The sequence below is a fragment of the Myiozetetes cayanensis genome, unplaced genomic scaffold (genome assembly GCF_022539395.1).
Source record: "Myiozetetes cayanensis isolate MyiCay16 unplaced genomic scaffold, myiCay2020 scf1, whole genome shotgun sequence".
NCBI lineage: Eukaryota > Metazoa > Chordata > Aves > Passeriformes > Tyrannidae > Myiozetetes > Myiozetetes cayanensis.
This window is the reverse complement of record NW_026086604.1, coordinates 95,978,375-96,001,261: the sequence shown is the minus strand read 5'-3', so window position 1 is coordinate 96,001,261 and position 22,887 is coordinate 95,978,375. Positions and strand designations below refer to the sequence as shown.

General features: G+C 42.2%; 1 protein-coding gene across 28 annotated transcripts in view; it reads right to left on the bottom strand.

Annotated features, from left to right (window-relative positions):
- PDE1C (phosphodiesterase 1C) overlaps positions 1 to 22,887 on the bottom strand; it is a 255,121-nt gene that overhangs the window by 184,370 nt on the left and 47,864 nt on the right. The window contains exon 1 of one of the 28 annotated variants that reach the window (XM_050325227.1): positions 6,012 to 6,279. The exons of the other annotated variants lie outside the window; for them this stretch is intronic. Within the exon in view, the coding sequence (XP_050181184.1) occupies positions 6,012 to 6,112 (101 nt within the window). The 5' untranslated portion in view covers positions 6,113 to 6,279. Of the gene's footprint in view, positions 1 to 6,011; positions 6,280 to 22,887 lie in introns of those variants that run through there. 28 annotated transcript variants of the gene reach the window in all.

The window sequence follows — 22,887 nt, the reverse complement described above, 5'->3', positions numbered from 1 at the left end:
CCTGGGAAAACTGGCTGCTGGTGGCTTGGATAGGTGGACTCTTTCATGAGCAAAAAACTGACTGGATGGCTGGGCCCAGAGAGCTGAATGGAGCTAAATCCACTTGGTGGCTGGTCACTAGTGATGTCACCCAGGACTCAGTACCAAGGCAGATCCTATTTAACATCTTTGTTGATGATCTGGACATGAGGATTGAGTGTACCCTCAGGAAATTTGCAGATGACATTAAATGGGGTGGGAGTGCTGATCTGTTCCAGGGTTGCAAGGTTCTACAGAGAGACCCGGAGAGACTCAATCAGTGGGCTAAGGACAGTTGTGTGAGGTTTAATAAGGCAAAGTCCCAGGTCCTGTACTTGGGTTGCAGCAATCCCATGCAGCGCTACAGGTGGGGGGTGGAGTGGCCCAAGAGCTGTTCAGCAGAAATGGACGTGGGCATGCTGGTTGACAGCCAACTCAATATGAGCTAGCAGTGCGCCCAGGTGGCCAAGAAGGTCAATGACATCCTGGCCTGTATCAAGAATAGTGTAACCACCAGCACTAGGGCAGTAATCATCCCCCTGTACTTAGTACTGATGAGGCTGCACCTGAAGTCACTTGGTCTGTTCAGCCTGGAAAAGAGGAGACTGAGGGGTCATTGCAGTCTGCAACTTCCTTGTGAGAGGAAGAGGAGGGGCAAATACTGATCTCTTCTCTGTGGTGACCAGTGACAGGACCAAGGGAATGACTTGAAATTGTATCAGGAGAGGTATAGGTTGGATATTAGAAAAGGTTCTTCACCCAGAGGGTTGTTGGGCTCTGGAACAAAATCCCCAGGGAAGTGGTCACAGCACCAAGCCTGACAGAATTCAAGAAGCATTTGGATGATACTCTCAGGCACATGGTGTCATTCTTGGGGATGGTTCTCTGCAGGGCTAAGGGTTCGGCTCGATGACCTTTGAGGGTCCCTTCCAACTCAGCATTATTCTGTGATTCCGTGACTCTACATTCAGTTCTTGGCTCCTTACTTTAAAAAGGATATTGAAGAGATGGAGCATGTCCAGTGAAGGGCAACAAGGCTCATGAAGGGTCTAGAAGACATGCCTTACGAGGAACAGCTGAAGGAGCTTGGTTTACTTAGTTTTGAGAAGAGGTGGCTCAGGGGGACCTCATTGCTCTCTATAACTACCTGAAAAGAGGTGGTAGTGAGGTGGGGACTGGTCTCTTCTACCATGCCTGCAATGAGAGGACTAGAGGAAATGGTCATAAGCTGAGACAGGGGAAATTCAGATTAGATATTAGAAAAAGTTTTTTCACGGTTAGAGTGGTCAGGCATTCCAATAGGCTGCCCAGGGAGGTGGTGGAATTACCATCCCTGAAGGTGTTTAAGAGGTGTTTGGATCTGCCACTGGGTGATATGGTTTAGTGATTTAGGGGTTACAGTACTAGTGCTGGGTTGACAGTTGCACTTGATGATATTAAAGGTCTCTTCCAACCTTGGTGATTCTATGAGAGTAGCATAAGGAATGACTACACTGAGAATGAAGTGATTTATTATGTATTTAGCAATTCAACATTATAATCCCAGCTACTGGGAAGAAGGTTAAAGTCCATTTTCCTTCCTCTCCCTGTGCAATGCTTAAAGCACTGCAGAGGTACCAGCAGTACCACTGTAATAGCTAGAAACAAAGGTTTTATTTTTCTGCATAAAAGTAAACAAAATCAAAAATATTTCCAGGCTGTTGTAGACTAGCACATCCCTACTGAAACTCACAAAGGTCTTCGGATATATGCCACTGCATTCTTCAATGTCCTCAGACACAACATCTAATCCTAGTGTTGAAAGGGTTCCAGTGCTTTCTCTGTTCTTGAGAAATCAGGAAGCAACTGAAGCCACTTTGTGAAGTTTTAAGGGTTGTAGATAGCAGATGGGAGTTCAAGTCCCACAGCTCTGGTTCCAAGTGCTAAAAGAAGAACACCCCAACATAACCACCAGTGCTCTTACCTCCCTAGAGAAACCATCAGCTTGAAGAGCAACTATGCAATCTTGAAACCACGTGTTTTGAAATAAGGTCTCTAAGCTCTGCTGCCAAGAGGGAACTCTAATGGCTCTCACCTAATCTTAACTGATAAATTTTGCGGAGCAGAAGGTCTCAATTTTAGCAGAGTTATTAGCAACCACTGGAGACAGGAAGGTGGACTCATGTAACTGCTATATACACTGTCCAAGCCCAGAGCTGAATAAGCCAAGCCTGAATAAAAGACTGTCTTCTGGAAAGGATCCATGGAGCAAGGAAAACAGAACAGAGCAAGAGATTCAAGATACTTTTTCTGGCAGCAGCACCTATTAAAAGCATTATGCAAACAATCAACATATCCCTAAGAAACAGTTTCTTGCATGCTGATCACTGCTTAGGAAAAAGAGAAAACTGATCAAAGGCAGGCCTCACGTGATGAAAGACATCCCCGCCCAGCAGCAGCCAAGGAGATCTGCTCCTAAATCAAACACACACTCAGCAGGAGCGCATGTATACACCAGTGGTGTGCAGGGGCAGTTGGCAACCCATCAGCAGCCAGGGAGTGTGAGCTCCTCTGTGCTTGTGGGGACAGGGAGGAACAGGGTGGTGGGGAAGCACTACTTGCATCCTGTAGCACTCCTGGGAGACAGGAAGCTCTCTAGCAGCCAAAAGCAAAAGTCCTATTAGATATCCCTAAAGAGAGTGAAGATGTTCCAATCTGATTCATTTATGATGTTGTTAAAACTCGGAAGCGGGTTTGTTCTTAGGAGGCCTCTTCTGCAAGGAAATACTTTAGTGGTACCTTTGCCCAACAACGGCTTATTCAGAAAGCTTTCCTCAAAGCTTACAAATAATAAATCACTAAAAGATTCTTTTTGTAAGCTGTGATTAAACCTAAATTGATATCTAATAGGTCATGTGTAAAATGCAACACTTATTTCATAAATCTCTGGTTTGAGACACACAAAGATTTTGCCACAGGTGACTGACTGCCCAGTGAGACAACTTATCACACCCCCTTAAACCTGAGAAAACACTATAGGTCCACTGATTGTTTCTCATATATATTACTGCACAGAATCATTACATCATTAATTCATACACCTCAAGTAAAAATATTTCAGTACAGTTATTGCACTAGTATTTTAGGTCCTTCTTAAACAGTTAAAGCAAAAGGAACTTGTATATGGCCTAACAACGACTGTCTCACACTGCTATGCTTACAAATCAACCAGGCTGTCCTGACTAAGAAACCACATCTTGGAGAGATAGAAAGAGGAAAGAAGAAGCAAACCCTACCCTTCCACTCCAGAGACAAATTCAGTATCTTGTCTGGTTTTCAGAGTAATGTATGATTCATGTTGCAACAGATACCTTGCTTCACAAAAAATCTGTCCTTCCCTGCTATCCAAAAGACCTCCCTATACCTTGAAAGTATACATTCCATGCCCAAACCTCCAGAGGCCAGCCATCCTGCAGGACGGAACAGGCTCCCCAGGTAATCGGTCACAGCACCAAACCTGGCAGAGTTCAAGAGGAAGATAACTCTCAGGCACATGGTGTGACCCTTAGGGATGGTCCTGTGCAGGGGCTGACTTGGACTCGATGATCCTTGTGGGTACCTTCCAAACTCAGCATATTCTGTTATTCCATGACAGAACAGTACCAGGCTTGTGGGAAAAAAAGTCCTAACTAGACTTGCTTAAGCAGAAAATACACTACATTAGGGGCATCTGAGAAGAGCCTCAACTTAAACACCCCTTTGCAGCAGCCTTTGCGTTTCCATTCCCTTCAAACCAAGCAGGCTGAGATAGAGTGAATATTAAAAGAGCCCACTTCCCTGCCCTCTAGAAAAGCCAGGTATTGCAAGAGGTGATGGATATTGTTTTGCCCACAAAGTCATTGTCAGTAACACACCAGCTGAGGCATTGGGGGTGAGAAGGTACCAGAGTTGTCACAGATGAAGTCCTACCAAGGTGTCCAACACCATGCCTAGCACCTCAGACTGTTTAAATCATCACAACCCTTCCCATTTAAGGAGAGGAATCACGATCAAATTACTGGGTATCTGGATATCTGGATGCTGCAGACTACAACTCCTCAGGTATCTTCAGCCAGCATCATGTCCTCTCTCACCACCTCTGTAAGACTGCTCTGGTAGCACTGTTGTGCCTTGTTGTGCCTAATTCCTGTGTGATATGGCTGTCGGTGTACTAGTGGCAGAGGAGAGAGCTGTCATCTCAAGCAGTATTTGACCTCTCCAGGCTGAAGCACCTTATTTAAGATTTAATTAAGAGGGTTGTGCACATCTAATCGTCCTTCTTACACATATAAGCATGCATAAAAACAGACAAGTAAAAAACATGAAACTGTCCCAAACTTCAGTTTGCAAACAGTTGTGTGTGTATATAGATGAATTAAAAGCCTCCATAAAATAACAGGGAATGGAAAATCTTCTACAGAACAAATTTCAGTTTCTATCTTGTGATCAAGAATTCTACAAAAAAAAAAATCTCCTCTTTAGGCAAAGAAATCTTGAAACTCAGAAGGAAACTCACACTCAGAAAGAAACTCACACCCACTGCTGACAAAGAGGGCTATACTGAAAAACAGCCTGAGGTTTAGTTATTATGCATCTAAAATAAGTCTTCAAGTTTTTCTAACTTTTCAAAAGGTAGAAGATATCAGAGCTTGTACTAACATCAAGAGAGATCCTGAACAACAATGCTGCTGAATAATTATCTATGAACTCCAGGTGGAATCCAAATCAGCATGCTCCTTAACTCCATATTAGACAGAAATTCAAGGAATCCTAATACTACAGCATGGCACAGATTTAAAAATTAGAAGGCTTGTTTTGTGTGGCTCTTCTATTTGGAAGGCTTACAAGACAGATGTTATCTGCTTTGATTAAGTTCCTTCACACAACAGGCTTCCTGGAGGGATGCCTTGAAAGAAATACATATTCCTGCATATCTCTTAGATTACTTGGAGTCCCTCACAAGTTTTGGATATGCTTTGCTATATATTCCATCATTTCTCGCACAAAATAACACTCAAAGAGCAACTCAAGTTTAACTTGGACCTATTTGTTTTCAGTTATTAGCCTACTCTTCCTTCATTTTGTCCTTTCTGCTGTTTCCAAGCCTCCTTGTTTCCTTCTCCCCAACCTTTCCCTTGAATGCTAAAATTTTAATAACTCTAGCATGTAAGGCTGAAGAAAAGTAAACAAACACAAACAGTTCTGAACTTAGGAATGTATGTAGCTTAACATGGTGATGTTCCTCTTTTCCTTGGATGAAAACTGATGGACAAATAAATGGTTTGCTACCAGTAAAGGATCTTATTGCTGGTACATAGTATTTTATATACTGAGAATCTGAAAACGACACCAGATATTGCTTCTAAATAAGCTAGCAAACTCTACAGCTTTTTCTGCTCTGCAGTGCCCAGTTTTTTAAGCACAGGTACTTTTTTTTCACTCAGGGGGCAATGTCCAAGTCATTTCATGGCAAGTCAGGCTAAATGTACAAGCCAACCGATGGAAGATGAATTTCCTGCCATTACAAATGGTATTAGAAATGTATTCCAATAGTGCCTTCTCTGCCTATTTTGTCCTTATTAATCATGTCAGAGTCAGAAATGCTGTACATTTATAGTGGGGAAAAAGTCTTCTCTATGTGCCATCAAAACCAGAATTCAATTAAGTACCATTCAGGCTACAACAAAACTTTTGTAGTATAACACCCAAAGCATCTCAGTAACTGCCTATATCTTAAAATGCTTCATTAATGACATTTCTACATTTCCACTTGAAAATGCTTGTTCAGTGTAAGAAGTTTTTCAATTTAAAGAAGTAAATTGATATTTTGCTAAGATTAAGTCACTGTATTTATGAAGAACAGGTGTGGAAACTCCTGGGAGATTATGAATGTACCAGCAAGAAAGAAAAAATAAAGTACTACAATAATTATGACGGAGGAAATTGGAAGAGACAACAAAAGAAGTACTACTTACAAGCCTCGGAGACGAAGCCAGATTTTCTCTATTTGCTCTGGCTGTAAGTATTTCAGAGAGTTGCTCTCAAATTCTTCGATTTCCTTAGTCGGTGACTCCATAGCTGCAGGTTATCTCTTTGGTTAAAGCTCTGCGAGGACGGCTGCTGCCACTACGCATGCACAGGCTCCACCTTCAACACTGTCTGGGAGCAGCTAACATTTCTGGCAGACACTTTTCCCCCCTCCCTGCAAATGGGGCTGTGTGGGCAACCCCCGAGTACTCAGGTGTACGCGGGGCGCAGCTGTGCCAACATGCAACCATCCTCGGGCTGACCAAGAAAATCAAAGGCTCATCTCCAGATTGCAAACCCGCATGGATTTTTTTTTTTTTTCCCCTTGTTTTTTGTTTTTTTTAGCTATTTCAATAAGCCAAGGATACAATCCATAATACCCCTGAGCGATCTGTATCGAGGGAGGAGGGGAAGAAAATCCCTTGCTGACAAGTGAGCTGTCTGCAGGCGCAGCTGTGGGGAGTCGGGCGGCTGCAGGAGTACCCAAGGCTGCGGCGCTGCCGTACCAGGCTGCCTGAAGCCGTGATAGTGACAACACACAGCCCCTCCGGTCTAGCCTCTGCCAGATCAGCCTCGCCCTCCCCGCCCTAGCATTATTTCTTTTCCACTTAAACCAGCAGCGCTGCCGACAGGCTTAAAACCTGAAAACTGAGGAAAGCCTGCCTGTCAGCATAGCCCAAGAACTGCTTTCCTCTCTGCCTCCCTCTTTGCCTCCTTCTCTCCTGTGCTCTGATTAAAAACCCAAGCAAGCCAAAGTAATAAATAAATAAATAAAAATAATAATAATAAAAAGTAAATTACAAAAAGTGAGCAACCCACTTCTGGTAAACAGCCATCTACTTACTTCACTGCAGTCAGGCTGCTTTGCTGAGTGACACACAGCAGGGACTGTAAGGCTTCAACTGAGGCAAAATCCAGTTTTAAAATTAACAAATCAGTAAAGTACCATTGCTTGAAGCCTCCCAAAATACAGCAGAAGAAGCTGGTACACTGAAGAGAGAACAATAACGGGTTTGAACAGTGGAGGTTAAAATAGGATGCCTGCCTCTGGGTGCCCTGAAGCAGCCTGTTACAGCAGGGACCAAGGCATGGGACATGCCTCTCTAAACCTGCAGTGTTCATGCTCTGGGCAGCAGTAAGAGGAATTTACTTCATTGCACCAACCCAATCAATCATCTCTTAAACTCTGCCAAGATCCCTGCATGCCTCTCTTTAGTTAAGGTTATTGATGTGGTGCTCTCAGCCAAAGCCAGCAGAGCAGAGGGAAAATAACTGTCAAAATGTCTTTACACATTTTGTTACATTTTGCAAAAGTTGTCTTCTGAGAAGCAGAGCCTGCAGTGAAGGAATTTAGCACCTCAGGTAGTCACCTCTTCCTTGCCATGACATTCAATCATATACCTGCAACGCCCTAGAGTCCGGGCAGGTCTCTAAAGTACTTGATGTTGCTTTTCAGAAAGCTGGTTGTATAATGCCTGTTTTCCTTCTCATTGCTAAGTGCTAAATTGTATCAGCCATCACTCCAAGCGGTTTAAATCCTTTCCCAGGAGTAGTTCTTCAGGAGTTACCCAGTTACAGTGCTGCTGCAATTGTTAACCATCTTCAGCTCTCTGCAGTTGAGTGAGATTCTCAAATATAAGCAGCAACTGGCTGAGTTAAGTTGGTACACATGCAAAGCAAAGAGGCAAGTTTTGAGGAGTAAAAGCATGAATAATTCCTTAGTTGGTCCTGTTTCCCCTGTGCATTACAAAGGACAACCCAGTATGTTTGCTCCAGGAATGTCTTTTAAATGATACAAAGAACTGCATAAGCAGTCATAGCAAGCCATTTTCTGACAAGAGTGAAGATGTACAGGCATACTGTCTGCTTGTATTCCTCCTGTACTGATAATGAAATGCAATGCTATTCTTCACTGCTTATACCATTTATTCCATTACACCAATGCCCACTGCTAAATATGTTGCCCACATCAGTGATTTTTGGTGGTGAGTAAAGCATTTACAAAACATGTCTTTCTTTCCACTTATTTGATTTTAAGATACAGAGGAAATAAAGGGGAAAATGGGAAAGCAAAGTATTGGTATCTCCATTTTTGAGCTCAAGTTTGGGATTCCCTTGCTTATTTTAAGCCCTGTTGGTCTGATTTTGTGATAGCTGCCAACAAGATGTGCCACACAGTGTGACAGTTCATGCCTCCTCCACTTGACTGTGGGAGAGGACCTGGAACACCCATCTCAGATGGCTTTTGCACACTCCCTTCCAAGGGCACTAGGTCAGCTATGTCAGTGACAGCAAGGGATGAAGAGTAACATAGAGGTCCCAGGCAGCCTACAGCTCATCCTACAGTGGCTGCCTCCTTCATTACAGCACCCAGATTTGGGCAAATGGGGCTTTCGCCCTCTTTACTCCTACTTCCTCAGTCCAGGACCACAGTGATATTCATGTTAAAAGCCTCTAGATTGAGTCCTGAGTAGGAAGGGTTTTAATTTCTTCCAGTTCTATATGACTGCTAATGTAGGAAGACACTGCCGACATGCAGCAGAGAGGTGTTGAAAGGCAGCTAAGGAGAGTAGGATCCACAACGCACCTCCATGAGGGCAGGTATCATTGCAAAACAGTCAAAATACCAGGGCATGCAGGAGTAGATCTGCCTTTCTCAGGGTGGTTATACAGGTATTTCATACATGACTCCAAGGCAGAATGGTGAGAGCCACCTCTGACATACCATGTGGTTGTAAATTAGGTCCTGTCCCCAGGTCAAACTCCTCAGCAGCAAACTTCATTAAAGGCCTCTATAGTTCTTTTATGTTTTAAGCAAAGACTAGAAAAACAGTGGGAAAGTTCAGAGACCTCCTTACTTTCACTAGAGCTAAGTAGGTATAGCAGTAACATTTAAAAGGCCCGCTGAAAGACATTCAAAAATGCTTCCAAGACAGCCTGTCTGACAGAAACAGCACTTCAAGTGAGCATGAGCAGACTGAAACAATCACTTCAGACAGCAAGTTATCTGAAGGCTTTGCTGGACTGCAGCAGAAACAACTATGATGCCCCATGCTGAAGGGGTCGCATGAGGAGCTGAAGGGTATTGACGTTGCCTACTGCCATTCCTACATATTGCCTGTGTGAACATGCATTTCCTCCGATTAATTAATCTCATTTGACAGAATGAAACCTTCAAGCATTGGAACAAGTTCTATAATTAGTATGACTACTATATATTCATCTGTCCATGCATAAATAACCCAGAAAATATTTTATTCTCTTACCATTAATGCCTCCAACCAAAAATGCAGCAGAGTATTTGTCTTTGTTTTATTATTGTACATCTGAGTAAGGTCTCTGAACTTCAGTTACAGCAGTGTGATGAGTCTGCCAGTACAATATTCCAAAATATTATGATAATGCTATACTCAAACAGTTGTAAAACACTGACATTTCTGCTAATTCTGCTAATTCTTATTATACCAGAATTATACCCAAAATAAGCTGGGTGGATTTTCCTCAGTCTTTATCCTAACAGAAAAAAATGGTTCTTGCTCCTTTTTGGTTAAGAACAGTTTTTTGTTTGTTTTGTTCAGAAGGAGGTTAGGAGGAGGGAGAGCAGCTCAGCTCTATCACAGGATTTCATTTGTCCTATTTATTCTTCATATTGAAGTATAAGTGAGTGATTGGGAAATATTTAGGCATCGCAGCTGACTTGCATGAGTGAGGCATGTTGGTTTCAGATTTTTGTTGCAATTCCACTTGTTAGTTTTCACAGATATTCACAGAATATTCTGAGTGGAAGGGACCCACAAAGTTCAGTTCTTAGGTTAATGGCCTCTATGGGGATTGAACCCATGACCTTGGCATTATAAGCACCCTGCTCTAACCAACTCAAGTACTACTTGAACAGTAGTTTGCAAGTTAAATTTAACCTTTTTTTCTGCCCAAAATTATACTTCAGGGCTTGATGGCAACTGACTCACACCGTAGCTGCAGAGCCATTAGTACCACCATATGCAAGGGCTGGAAGGAAACTTAGCCAAGGGTTAAACTTAGCCAAGGTATAGCACTCAAAGAGACCACTAATTACCTTTAATTACAAACAATCACCTAGTTCCCTCAGGGCTGCAAATTGTGATTTCTATTGTTGTTAATAATTAGGGATAATTTACGTGTCAAAAAGTTTCAAAACCAGTGAATCAGGTATGTATCCATACAATAATATTGATATATTGGGAGATAAGATACTAAGAATACTGCAGCATTCCCTGCATCTTAATAGTGTGTTCAGCCTCAGATTCTCACTGGGACTAGGCATACTTTGGGGAATTTCAAGCAGGAGTATTAGAGGAAGGCAAATTTTAGTTTTTTACATCAGAAATAAAAAAATTTACAAAATTGACAGTAAAATAATCAGCACCAAAAAAAGTAACTGATTAACTTGGTGGAAAAGATGCTGTTTATTTAAATTTCTATTGAGTTGAGTCAGTTAAGCTGACAGTGTTGATTAAAGGCTCTAGTGACTAGCACGAAATTTTCTGTCAAATACTATAAAAAATATTGTCACCAAGACAAGTGCATACCTCTTGTGGTCTGTTCCTTTTAACTCAGAGTTGCTCAGGTCCTGTGAAGGCAGATTTCAGAAAACTTGCAAAAGCCATCTTCAACTTGGGAGGCTGATGACACTTGCAGTTATTACTTAAACCATTTGTAAGAGATGGTTTCATCTCTCACTCCTTTGTATGTTTTCACATTGACTGGTTTGGTGAATAAAATGGCGGACTCTGTCTTTTAACTCCTGGTGGGGCCATCTGCATTGCCTTGGGAGGACATTTTTTTAGACTGCTTGCCATCTCCCCCTTGGAAAATCTACTACAGGGAAAAGTTACATTTTCCCACCTTGGCAGAGCCAACCTGTGCAGGTATCAACTGTCTGGCCAATTCACTATGTGGAGAAATCTACCTGGAGTCAAGCCAGCCAGTGAGCATGAAATCTCAGCCTATATATAAGTGTTAAGCAAATTCCATATAGTATTTAAAAGCTTAATTCACAATTAAAATGCCTTAATCTTCTCAAAGGCCAGTGAATGAATTGCAAACCCATTAAGTGGCTCAGATGTGCAGTTGGTTATCAGTTGTCACTCATTTCAAAGCAGTACATTCTCCAGGGAGAAGGTATTGACTATCCAAAGGCTTATGACTATCCAGAGGCTTATAACTATCCAAAGGCTCCTGGAAGTAATTTGTTGTCTATATGTTTGGCCAGAAAGAAGAGGAAATTCCCTTTTTGCTCCAGCTCCACCTTCACTCTAGCAGCTCCACACTGCATTATAGGGTGTCCTGAAATGGATGAAGCAAAAGAACCTGAGCAATTCTAATTCACACAACCTGATAAATTGTGACTCATGCTTTAATCAGAGCCAAGAAACAACATTTTGCTGCAACATTTCATCTTACAAGTGTGCTAAAAGGAAGGGGAAGGCCTTTTCTCCTTTCAGTAAAATAGGTTACCCAAGCTTGCAGAGAATGAACTACAAAATAATTATTAGAATGGATGATATCTGCTGTTCTGATTTATTCTGAGTTTAGTGTCTGAGTCATCATGGCTAGGCTTCACGAACGAAGATTTGAGAAGGGCTCTACCCACGCTTGCTACAAGCACGCTGATGGCTAAAAAGGCCAATGCGAGATAGACAAGTCCGGTTGCAGAAGGCACAGCAGAAAGACTCCCCAGGTGATATCAGACAAGACGCGATTCTTTCTGCATTGTCTTTTCTCCTCGAGAGTGATCCTGCGTGTGTTCTCAAAAGCAGCAGCAGCATTATAGATGGTGTGTCTGTCTCCAGGCCTCCCGATTGGAGGCCAGGGTAGACCAATGGTGGTGATCAATATGGCCAAGGCTGAGGGATTGTTTCAGGCAGTCCTTGGATCTCCTCTTCGGGGCTCCTCTCTTGCAGCAGCCAGTGGCAAGTTCCCCATAGAGCACGATCTTAGGGAGGCGGTAGTCCTGCATCCTGGAGACGTGCCCTGCCCAGCACAGCTGTGTCCTCAGCAGCATGGCCTCAATGCTCGTGACTGCTGCCTGTTCAAGGACAGACGTGTTGGTCACATAATCCGTCCAGTGGATGTTTAGGATTGTACAGAGGCAGCGCTGATGGAAGCGTTCTAAGAGACACAAGTGGTGGTGGTAAATGACCCATGATTCGGATCCATATAAAAGAGTAGACAGTACAATGGCTCTGTAAATGCAGATCTTTGTACTTTTCTTCAGGTGTTTGTTTCGCCACACTCTTTTATGGAGTTTACCAAAAGCTCTGTATGCCTTTGCTAACCTGTTGTCTATTTCTGCATCAATCTTACTGTCCGAGGAGATGATGCTTCCCAGGTAATTAAACTGCTGGACTGATTTGAGCTCTATTTCACCAATGGTGATATGGGGATGATGGAAGACTTCCTGAGGTGCAGGCTGATATAAAACTTCTGTTTTCTTCAAGCTGACTTCCAGTCCAAAAAGCTCAGCAGCCTCTTCAAAGTAGGATGTTAAACGCTGCAGTTACTTCTGTGTGGTCAATGAGGGTGGCATCATCAGCATAAAGCAGCTCAAGGACAAGATGATTTAAGGTCTTAGTGTGGGCCTTCAGTCAGCCTTAGGTTGAATAGGCTCCCATTGGTACAATATTGAATGTAGATATCACTTTCTTCATCGAGGTCTGCCGTGGCCCTTTGCAGCATCATGATGAAGAAGATTGTGAATAAAGTTGGTGCAAGAACAGAGCCTTGCTTCACACCATTGGCTGTTGGAAATGATGCTCAGAAAGTGCATCATCATACCTGACTTGACCGTGCTGGTCCTCATGAAGCGAGATGATCATTTTGAGGAACTTGGGGGGACATCCTAAACGTTCCAAAATCTGCCACAGACCTTTTCTGCTCACAGTGTCGAAAGCCTTGGTGAGATCAACAAAGGTAACATAGAGTCCTTTGTTCTGTTCCCTACACTTCTCTTGCAGTTGTCTGAGAACAAATGATACCTGTGGTACCTCTGTTGGCTCAGAAACCACATTGGCTTTCAGGTAGAAGATCTTCTGCTACGTCGGGTATTAATCTGTTCAAAAGATTTCTTGCAAGGATTTTATCAGCAATGGAGAGCAAAGTAATACCTCGGTAATTTGAGCAGTCTGATTTATCTCCTTTCCTCTTGTACAAGGTGACAATGACAGCGTCACGAAGGTCTGAAGGCAGTTCACCTCGTTCCCAGCAGCGCACCACAAATTCATGAAACTTAGCACACAGTACTTGGCTGCCATGCTTCCAGATTTCAGGTGGGATTCCGTCAACCCCAGCTGCCTTGCCAATTTTCACCTGCTGTATTGCTTTAAGAGTTTCTCCCATAGTGGGGGCAGTATCCAGTTCAGTTTTCATTGGTTGTTGTGAAATGAACTGCATTGCTGAGTCTTGAACTACACAGCTAGTACTGAAGAGAGTCTGAAAGTGTTCAGACCATCGATTCAAAATAGAAACTTTATCTGTGAGAAGCATTTGGCCATCTGCACTGAGTAAAGGGCTTTGAACCTGGTGTGTAAGACCGTAGGCTGTTTTCAGAGCCTCATAGAATCCCCTGTAGTATCTGCACATAATTGGATTTTTTCCTCTAGATTGGTCCACCACTTGTTCTGGATGTCACGAAGTTTCTGTTGGAGCCTGCTACATGCAAGTTGAAAGGCTACTTTTCTTATATAACAAGATGGCTGAGCAAGGTGGGCTTGGTGAGCAGTTCTCTTCTTACTCAACAATTCCTGGATCTCATGATTGTTTTCATCAAACCAGTCCTTGTTTTTCTTGAAGGAGAACCCTAAGGATTCTTCAGAGGACTGCGGAATGCTATTTTTAATAAGTTGCCAAAGCGCTTCGGGAGAGGGATCTGTGGAATGAACTTCGAGCCTGGATTGAAGATTTGCCTGGAAACTGTCCCTCACTGTACCTGTTTGAAGACTGTTAACTTGAAGTCTCCTTCTAGGAATGCCACCCTTTTTAGGTTTGAACTTAAGGTGGAGGTTAAGTTTACAGCGCACAAGGCGATGATCTGTTTGGCATTCTGCACCAGGCATCACGCGGGTGTGACGAACATCGCGGATATCTCTCTGTCGGACCAAGATATAATCAATGAGGTGCCAACGCTTGGACCTAGGATGCATCCAAGTTGTCTTCAGACTATCTTTCTGCTGAAAGATAATGTTGGTGATGGTAAGCTGCTGCTCCACACAAAACTCTAGCAGAAGGTGACCATTATCGTTGCAGTTCCCAACACCATGCTTGCCTAGTACTCCTTTCCAGGCTTCAGAGTTCTTTCCTACTCTGGCATTGAAATCACCAAGGATAATGATCTTATCATCTGCAGGACCCTTTTGGATAAGGCGTTGTAGGTCGTTGTAGAATTTATCTTTTTCGGCAGGGTCAGCTTGGAGGGTTGGGGCATATATACTGAAGAGAACTGCATGTTGCTTGTTGTGTAGTGGGAGGTGTAGGGAGATGATACGATCAGAATGACCAGTTGGCAGATTTTCGAGTTTAGAGGCAATAGAGTTTTTAATCATGAAGCCAACTCCTGAGAGATGCTTTTCAGATCTGGGTTTACCTGACCAGTAGAGTGTATAACCAGCACCATGTTCTCTAAGGCTGCCTTCCTCATGAAGACGAACTTCACTGAGAGCAGTGATGTTGATGTTGAGTCTGAGTAAATTGTAGAGATATAGTAAATGGTAGGACATGCCCCACCTCACCTCAAAACACCCTACCAGTTTCTGAGGAAATGTAGGAGAATGAAATTGTTTGGATTTTTGCAAATAAGTCAGCAAGTAGCTTGAGAAATTTAATGTATTACATTTCAGTTAATTTTATTTAACAATAAAATTTGCATGTCTAATTTCTCAATATATATGTATCTGACTCACTTTCACATGTCACTGTAAAATTGCCATCAAAGCAGGCATTTGTGGTAGGATTGTGCTGGTTATTTCTTCATGTTAGAACAAACAAATAGGTGTTTTGCCTATGTATTAACAGGCTCAAAATTGTATCAAGGAGCCCAGAATTTTAAGCTGTAAAGTCCCCTGGATATAATTACATAATTACATTAATTATTTATGTTAAGGAAACAAAATTATGTCACTCAGTCTTTGGTTTCACCTTTGCATATTTTTGTATATTAGTTTTAGTCCTGGTTTTCAGGTAATGTTGATCATCTTAGGACACAGAGAGCTCTTGGAGGGACTCCATTCTTCTTATTTGTATTGGAGAGAAATAAAGCAATTAAATATGAACTCAAAAGGTCTATTGACTTTGATATACTGAAGAACATCAGCATGTGGCCAGGAAAAGCCGCAGCTGCTTGCTCAAATCACAGCTCCTGCTGGGTTATTTCCACCATGACTATGACAGAAAACTTTGCTTACAACATGGGGATTCAGCTGACTTGCATAAGTAACGGCCTCAGCAGCTGGCTTGCAACAGGGAAAATCTTTACTGGTACTTTTGCCCCAAAGGGACAGGGGATGGGGAAGCTTCTGATGCTACTTCTAAGGTTCAGAGGCAATACCATGCAAAGGTCCTGCTCCTTGGGAAAGATGGCAGATGTGGCCCTGCTCTCCCTAGCACAACATTCCAGAGGCAAGTTTAGAAGACAAAACATACAAATCTCCCACATTAGTATATTGGACTGCCATAAATCTGTGAGATATTTAAATTTTACACATAATGTACATCAGGTCTCTTGTTTACTGGTTTGTTGGTTTTTTTCCTATTGGGCATGCTAATGGCAGGTGTGAAAATTTAATTGCAGCAAAGCAAAAACTTTTGCTGGACATTTTATTTGCTTCTCTGTCTGAAACATAACCTAAGACTCCTACAAGCCACATCTTAGCCCAATAAAATCTTGTTCACAGCACTGAAGCTGAGTACTCCTTGTATAGTATTTTTAATGCAATTCAAATTAGAGCTGAGAAACCATAGTGAACAAGCTGACTTTTCAAATGAACCCTATTTTTAACCCTCCTTGGCTTTCCCAATTTTCTCATACCAAATGATAGAATGATGAAATACTTGAGGTTGGAAAACACTATGAACAGTCCTCTAGTCCAACCCTCCTGCAATTAGCAGGGACATTTTCAACTTGATCGGGTTGCTCAGAGCCCTGTCCAACTTGACCTTGAATGTTTCCAAGGATGGGGCATGTACAACATCTCTGGGCAACCTGTTCCAGAGTTTCACTACTCTCACATAGTAAAAATTTTCTTCCTTCCAGGTAATCAAAATCAACCCTCCTTCAGTTTAAAACCACTAACCCTTGCAATGTAACAATAGGCCCTACTAAAAAGTGTGTTCCCATCTTTCTTATAAGCCTTCTAAGTACTGAAAAGCCACAAAGAAGTCTCCCTGGACCCTTCTCTTCTCCAGTCTGAACTACCACAACTCTCTGAGCCTTTCCTTATGGGAAAGGTGTTCCATCCCTCTGATAATTTCATGGCACTCCTCTGGACCTGCTCCAACAGGTCCATGTCTTTCCTTTGCTTGAGGCCTCCAGGGCTGGACACAGTACTGGGAGCATCGCATAGCTGGTACAACCTGGGCCAGAAAATTCCTAAAAAAACAGGATGACAATGACAACTTTATGGAACTAGTCCTAATGGAGCCAACTCGGAAAGATGCTCTCCTTGATCTGTTGCTTGTCAATGGAGCAGATCTCATGAGTGAAGTGGCCACAGTGACCATGAAGCAACTGAGTTTAAAATCTCTGTTGACAGGAGAAGTTCTAGCAAAAACCTTAACTCTGGACATGAGGAGAGCAGACTTCAGGCCGTTCAGGGAATTAGCAAGGAAGGGAAAATGTTTTCGCAGGTGCTGGGGTCTATCACTGGTCACTTTTCAAACATCACCTCCTAAGGCCACAGGAACAGGCAATTCCCAAATGTCAGAAGTCAAGCAGGTGAGGTAGAAGGCCACCTTTGCTGAACAGGGATCTTCCTTAGAGATAAGGCAAAGAAAGGAAGGTGTATACCCAGTGGAAGCAAAGTCAGGTGACATGGGAAGAGTTCAGGGATGCTCCTTGAAGGAGGAAGGTAGGAAATTTGTGTGGACAAAGCTCAGTTGGAGTTGAAGCTGACCAGAAATGTGGGGGACAATAAAAAGAGCTTTTTCAAATATATGAATGGCAATAGGCAGTATAGAAATATCATTGGCCTCTTACAGGATGAAGATGGTCACCTCACAAACACAACCAGAGACAACGCTTTCTTTGCCTCTGTCTTCAACACGGATGACAGATCAGGTGGGTCTCAGTGCCCTGAGCTGGAGGACCTTGACTGAGAAACCCATCAACTCCCAATTGACCCTGAAATCATGCAGGATGTGCTGCTCCAGCTGGATCCCTACAAATCTATGATGCCTGATGGGATTCATCCAGAATCCTAAAAGTCCTAAAGATCCTAAAAATCCTGATGTCATTGCAAAACCTCTCTTGATCCTTTTTAAGTGGTCTTAGGAATCTGGAGAGGTCCCAGCTGAGTGGAAGCTGGCAAATGTCCTGATTTTCAAGATGGAAAAGAAGCAGGACCCCAGAAACTACAGGCCTGTCAGTCTCACTTCAGTACCTGGTAAAGCTATGGACAAGATTATTCTGCAAAGTACTGAAAAACATCTGAAAGTCACTGCAGTCACTGGTCACAGCCATCATGGCTTCATGAGAAGAAAGTCCTGATTATCAAACCTGATTTCCCACCTAGTTGATTAAGGGAAGTCAGATGATGTAATCTTTTTGGATTTAAGTAAATCTTTCGATACCATCTCTCACACTATCCTTCTGAACCAAATGTCAAGCACACAGTTGGATAAACACATCATGTGGTGGGTGAGGGGGGTTAAACACAGAGGGTAATAAGTGCAAGAACATCAGACTGGTAACTTGCCAATAGCGGGATTCCACAGGGCTCCAAGTTAGGCCCTGTGATCTTCAACACCTTCCTAAATGACTTGGCCACAGGACTGGAATGGATACTAAGCAAGTTTGCAGATGACACAAAACTAAAATGAGCTGTTGTATCCCTCAAAGGCAGGGAGGCCCTGCAGAGAGACCTCAACAAATTAGAGGACTGGGTAATCACCCACTTTCCACAAGGGAAAGTGCCGGATTCTGCATTTGAGCTGAGGATGTACCTGGATGTACATAGAGACTGGCGAATGAAATGCTGGAAAGCACTGTTGCAGAAAGGGATCTGGGGATCCTGGTTGATGGCCAGTTGGATATGAGTCAGCAGTGCCGTGGCAGCCAGGAGAGCCAGTCATGCCTGGGGGGTATCAGGCAAAGCACCAGCAGCCAGCCAAGGGAGGTGATTGTCCCACTCTGCTCTGCACTGGTGTGGCCTCACCTTGAATATTTTGTGCAGTTTTGGGTGCCACAATATAAGAAAGACATTTAGCCATTAGGGAGTGTCCAAAGGAGGGCAAGGAAGATGGTGAAGGGCCTTGAGGGGAAGCCGTATGAGCAACAGCTGAGATCACTTGGTCTGTTCAGCCTGGAGAAAAGAAGACTGTGGGGAGACCTCATGGCAGTCTACAACTTCCTCATGAAGGAAAAAGAAAGTGACAAGATCAAGAGAATGACCTGAAGTTGTGTCAGGGGATGTTTACATTAGATATTAGGAAAATGTTTTTCACCTAGAGGAGTGGTTGGGCACTGGAACAGGCTCCCAAGGAAGTGGTCACTGCAACACGCCTGGCAGAGTTCAAGAAGCATTTGGATGATACTCTCTGGCACATGGTGAGACTCTTGGGGATAGTCCCGTGCAGGGCTAAGTGTTGGACTCAGTGATCCTTGTGGGTCTCTTCCAACTCAGCATATTCTGTGATTCTGTGATGACTTCTCTTTCTGGACTGGGCAGACTGTCCCAGACCTGGTGCTATTTCAAACTTTCTGCCAGCTCATTTAGGCCAAAGCCCAGTCCTGCAAATCCAGTTCTACCAAGGCATGCCGGTGTCATTCTGCCAGAAGCAGCATGACAGGCCTGGGTTCAGTAAGAATTGCAAAGAAAACCCAAACCACACCAAGCCCCCCCAAAAAAACCAAGAGACAACATACAACTGGCACAGGAGCTAGATCCCTGCACATCGACTGGCTGGCTATCCATCATGTCAGTTCAGGTTACCTCAGCTCTCTTACAGCTCCAGCTGTCCTAAGTGGCTCATAAAATCACTGTACCCTTCCTACCTTTGCTGTTTTGCTAGTAATATCACAGTGAAAAAAAATCCCTTCATGGCTCTTAAAGAACAGCCAAAAAGGATGCTGGGCAGAGTCATTTATAAAGGTAACAGTGAGGAAGCAGTCATGGACAAGTCAAATATGTCACAAATTCTCCCCGAGACCAGGCAGACCATAGTCAGGTGCTGTGGAATAGACAGTGTCCCTCACAGCACTCAGTCTTTCTGTGTTGGGTATGTCAAACTGTGAACATGGATGCAGTCCTCCAAACTAAAGCAACAGCAATGGGGGTATACTCCAAAAATGGTATATATTTGGCCTTCAGAGGCCAGCAGTTAGCCTCAAGAGTTCAATAAAGATAGTGTTTAGCTCAACAGAGTCACATAGCAAGCCTGTTTCTTCTACCCTCTCCCCCGATAATATCTCTTGTTCCAAAAAAGGCAGAGATTGTCATTGTTCATGCAGCCTCTCTGAAAATGAGTGAAGTAAACTTGAAGTGCTTTGTTTTTGTCACAAGATTCCCTGAAATTCCCACAGAAGTATGAAGACATTCAGAAGAGAACCTAAAATTAGTTGATCTCCTCTTTCTCCATCTGAATTGCATTAAGTTAGCCAATGTTATTCAGCTTGTGACATCTTAGTTGTCTTAGGTATATAGTGGTACAGGCCTGCTAAAGTCAGGTACTCTAATAAAATTGCAGGATAAAACTGGCAGAGAATCTGTCTCACATCTGAGTCCATGTCTGGGCCAATAAAACAAAACAAAAAATAGAAAATTTTAGAAGTCATCTACTAGAAGTATTTAATGGGTAATTCTCAATACAATCTGGGAGGGATGAGTGTTATTAAGATGACTTTACCCTTGGCAAGACAAAGAAAAAAGTATAATCACATTCTGCACATAACTAAATTCACACAAATTCAGCAACTGAAAGGTGAATGAGAAAATCTGCTTATTTGCTTTTCTATCACTTTATCTTATTTCAGTGCTAGGAGAAAACACATTAGAAAATTTCCCATATAATATTTTAGGCCAAGTTCTCTATTCAAGTCAACATTAGTAGAGCGTACTGATTAAAAACAGATGACACCTTAGTCTAGTGCCTCTGTGAAGATAAATATTTAACCAATATTTTTAGGACCTAGAGAAGGATCATCAGGACCCCTTCAAATGCTTCTTCAGAAGCAATAGTAACCTCTGTTATCAGACTTTGACTAAAGACAGAGCAAAACATTGCTGATCACAATTAATCTGAGTAAAATTAAAATTCAAATTAAAATTAAAATTATTTTTAAAAATTGGCTAATCACAATTAATCTGAATATTACTTCGTTATGGATAACACTGTTTTAAATTAGGGTAGACTCAAATATAACTGTTAAAAGAAGCCAGCAGGATAACAAGCATCTTTTTGATTCAGGGAAATACTTTTGATGACAATTATATGCCAAAAATCAATCTTGAAGTTCTATGTACTGGGAATAGAAATGTTAACTTCATCTCAGAAAATGGAACTACAGATGCTCAGACTGATCTGAAAGAGACTTGTGCACATCATTTAGCATGAAGGAAAGTAGACTTGTGATAATTTTCCTTTTTACAATAAATGTAGCTGTTATTTACAAGAAACAGAACTTCAGGTCTGGTCGTTTTTCAGCTGAGCTGAGACAAAATTTTCTCTAACAAGGAACTCTAACTGCTCACATGGAAGAGAAGACAGATCAAAGGTACATACATAAAAGAAAGAATTACTGGACACAAATGAGTACCCAAAACCTATATTTCTGGGTCAATTCCCACACCTCAAAACTAAGGCCTTTCCACCTAAAGAAAACACAAAATTGCTTTTTGCCAGAAAACGAGCAGCACTGAGAGCAAATTTAAACTATAGTCCTGGTTTCAAAACAACCTAATATAATTTAGGGAGTTTGGATTAATTTATAAAATACAGATGGTAAACAACTAACACATGGCAGTTTTAGCATTCTTGCTGTGAACACTTCAGTAGATTCAGATCCAAAAAATTATTGGAATTAAAAATAAGTGTCCCAACCTGCAAAATAGAGACACCATGGCTCTGACATCAGCAAGTGCTGAATTCTCAGCTAGGTAGCATAATTTCCAAACGAGATCTTTCTATTACATAAAATAGTTTCTAGAAGTTGCCAGCAGTGAGCTTAACTTGCAAAAAACAGATAAAGAACAGCCATTAGCAAGTTATGTGGTAAGGAGTGTTGACAGTTCACAGCAGCTTTACTTACCTAGATGTTGCCATATGTCAGCAAAGTCATTGGTAGGCTAGCCTGGCAAACTTCTGGTGCAAGAATTTCCAGCAGAATATGGCAGTTACCAAAAAATCAATGAGTATAAGGAAACAAACCAGACAAAACCTTCATCGCAAATCACAGAGCCAGAAGAGAAATAGACAGAGAGGATGGTGCAAATAGGTGACCAAGAATGTAGAGCCTGGTGTTAATGGCATTCACATGGGAATCAACAATTTGATCGATTGGGTGGGTGACACCTGCAACAGGAGTGAGAATTTCTAATGTGTCCCAAGTTGTAGAGCTATGAGCAAGTTAATACAGGATGTCTATTGTGTAATGGTCGCGGTGTACATGGGGAGTTGAAATCCTGATGGAAACCCATGAAAGGATGACCAACTATGGGTGTCCCAGGAAGAAACCTTGAAGTGCTCACTCCCCCCATGTTTTGTAACCATGCCTTTTTTGAATATAGGAACTTCCTCAGTTTTAATAAAGCAGTCTCTCCATTTTCACCATCCCAGGAGGGTCATATTTTTATTAACTGCCACACCAGGTCATTTTTTTGTGTAGATTCTCTCCTGAGTTTCAAAAAAAATAAATCTCATATTTGTATTTCAATGCATAAATGGCTATTTTCTCAAGACAGAATACAGGTTTTTTCTGCAGATTGGATTGTCATACTCAATTAACTGGATCCAAGTATCCCTTTTCCTTCTTCCATCAAGGCTGTTCACATTAAGAAGAAATACAGGACATTTGGAAATATTAACCTCTTCTCCATCAGCCTTAAGATCATTTTTAATATAATAATTAATTAGTAATAATTACTTTTGTGGTTTTTCACTTCAAAATATTCCTAAAATCTTACTTACCTTTAGGTTTTGTGATCTCAAAATTAAGCCAAATCTGTTTCTGATTGGGTTAGATGTGGAGGATGTTTTACCATGTCTTTAAGGAAAACATCACAGTATAACATACTACTCAACTTTACTGCCATCAGACAGCCATATAGAAGTGGATTAAACTGTATAGGAATTTCCTTTGATTGCCTTTTTAATGTTTCTTTCTTACACAAACTAAAGCACTCAAGATAAAGGTTCAGCAAAACACTTTTCTCTCCAGTCATCACATCCTGTTACTGCCAAGAGTAAGAAAGCTGCTATCCCATTTTCTCATTGGGAATGAAATATATACCATGACAGTCTTAATTTAATAACAGAACAAGGACATAAGGCCCACAGGACATGCACAGATATCTAGGACAATAAATCTATTCCAAAGCCTGCATCCCTTCCTCTCAAGTGCCCTTCAAGTGCAGATCA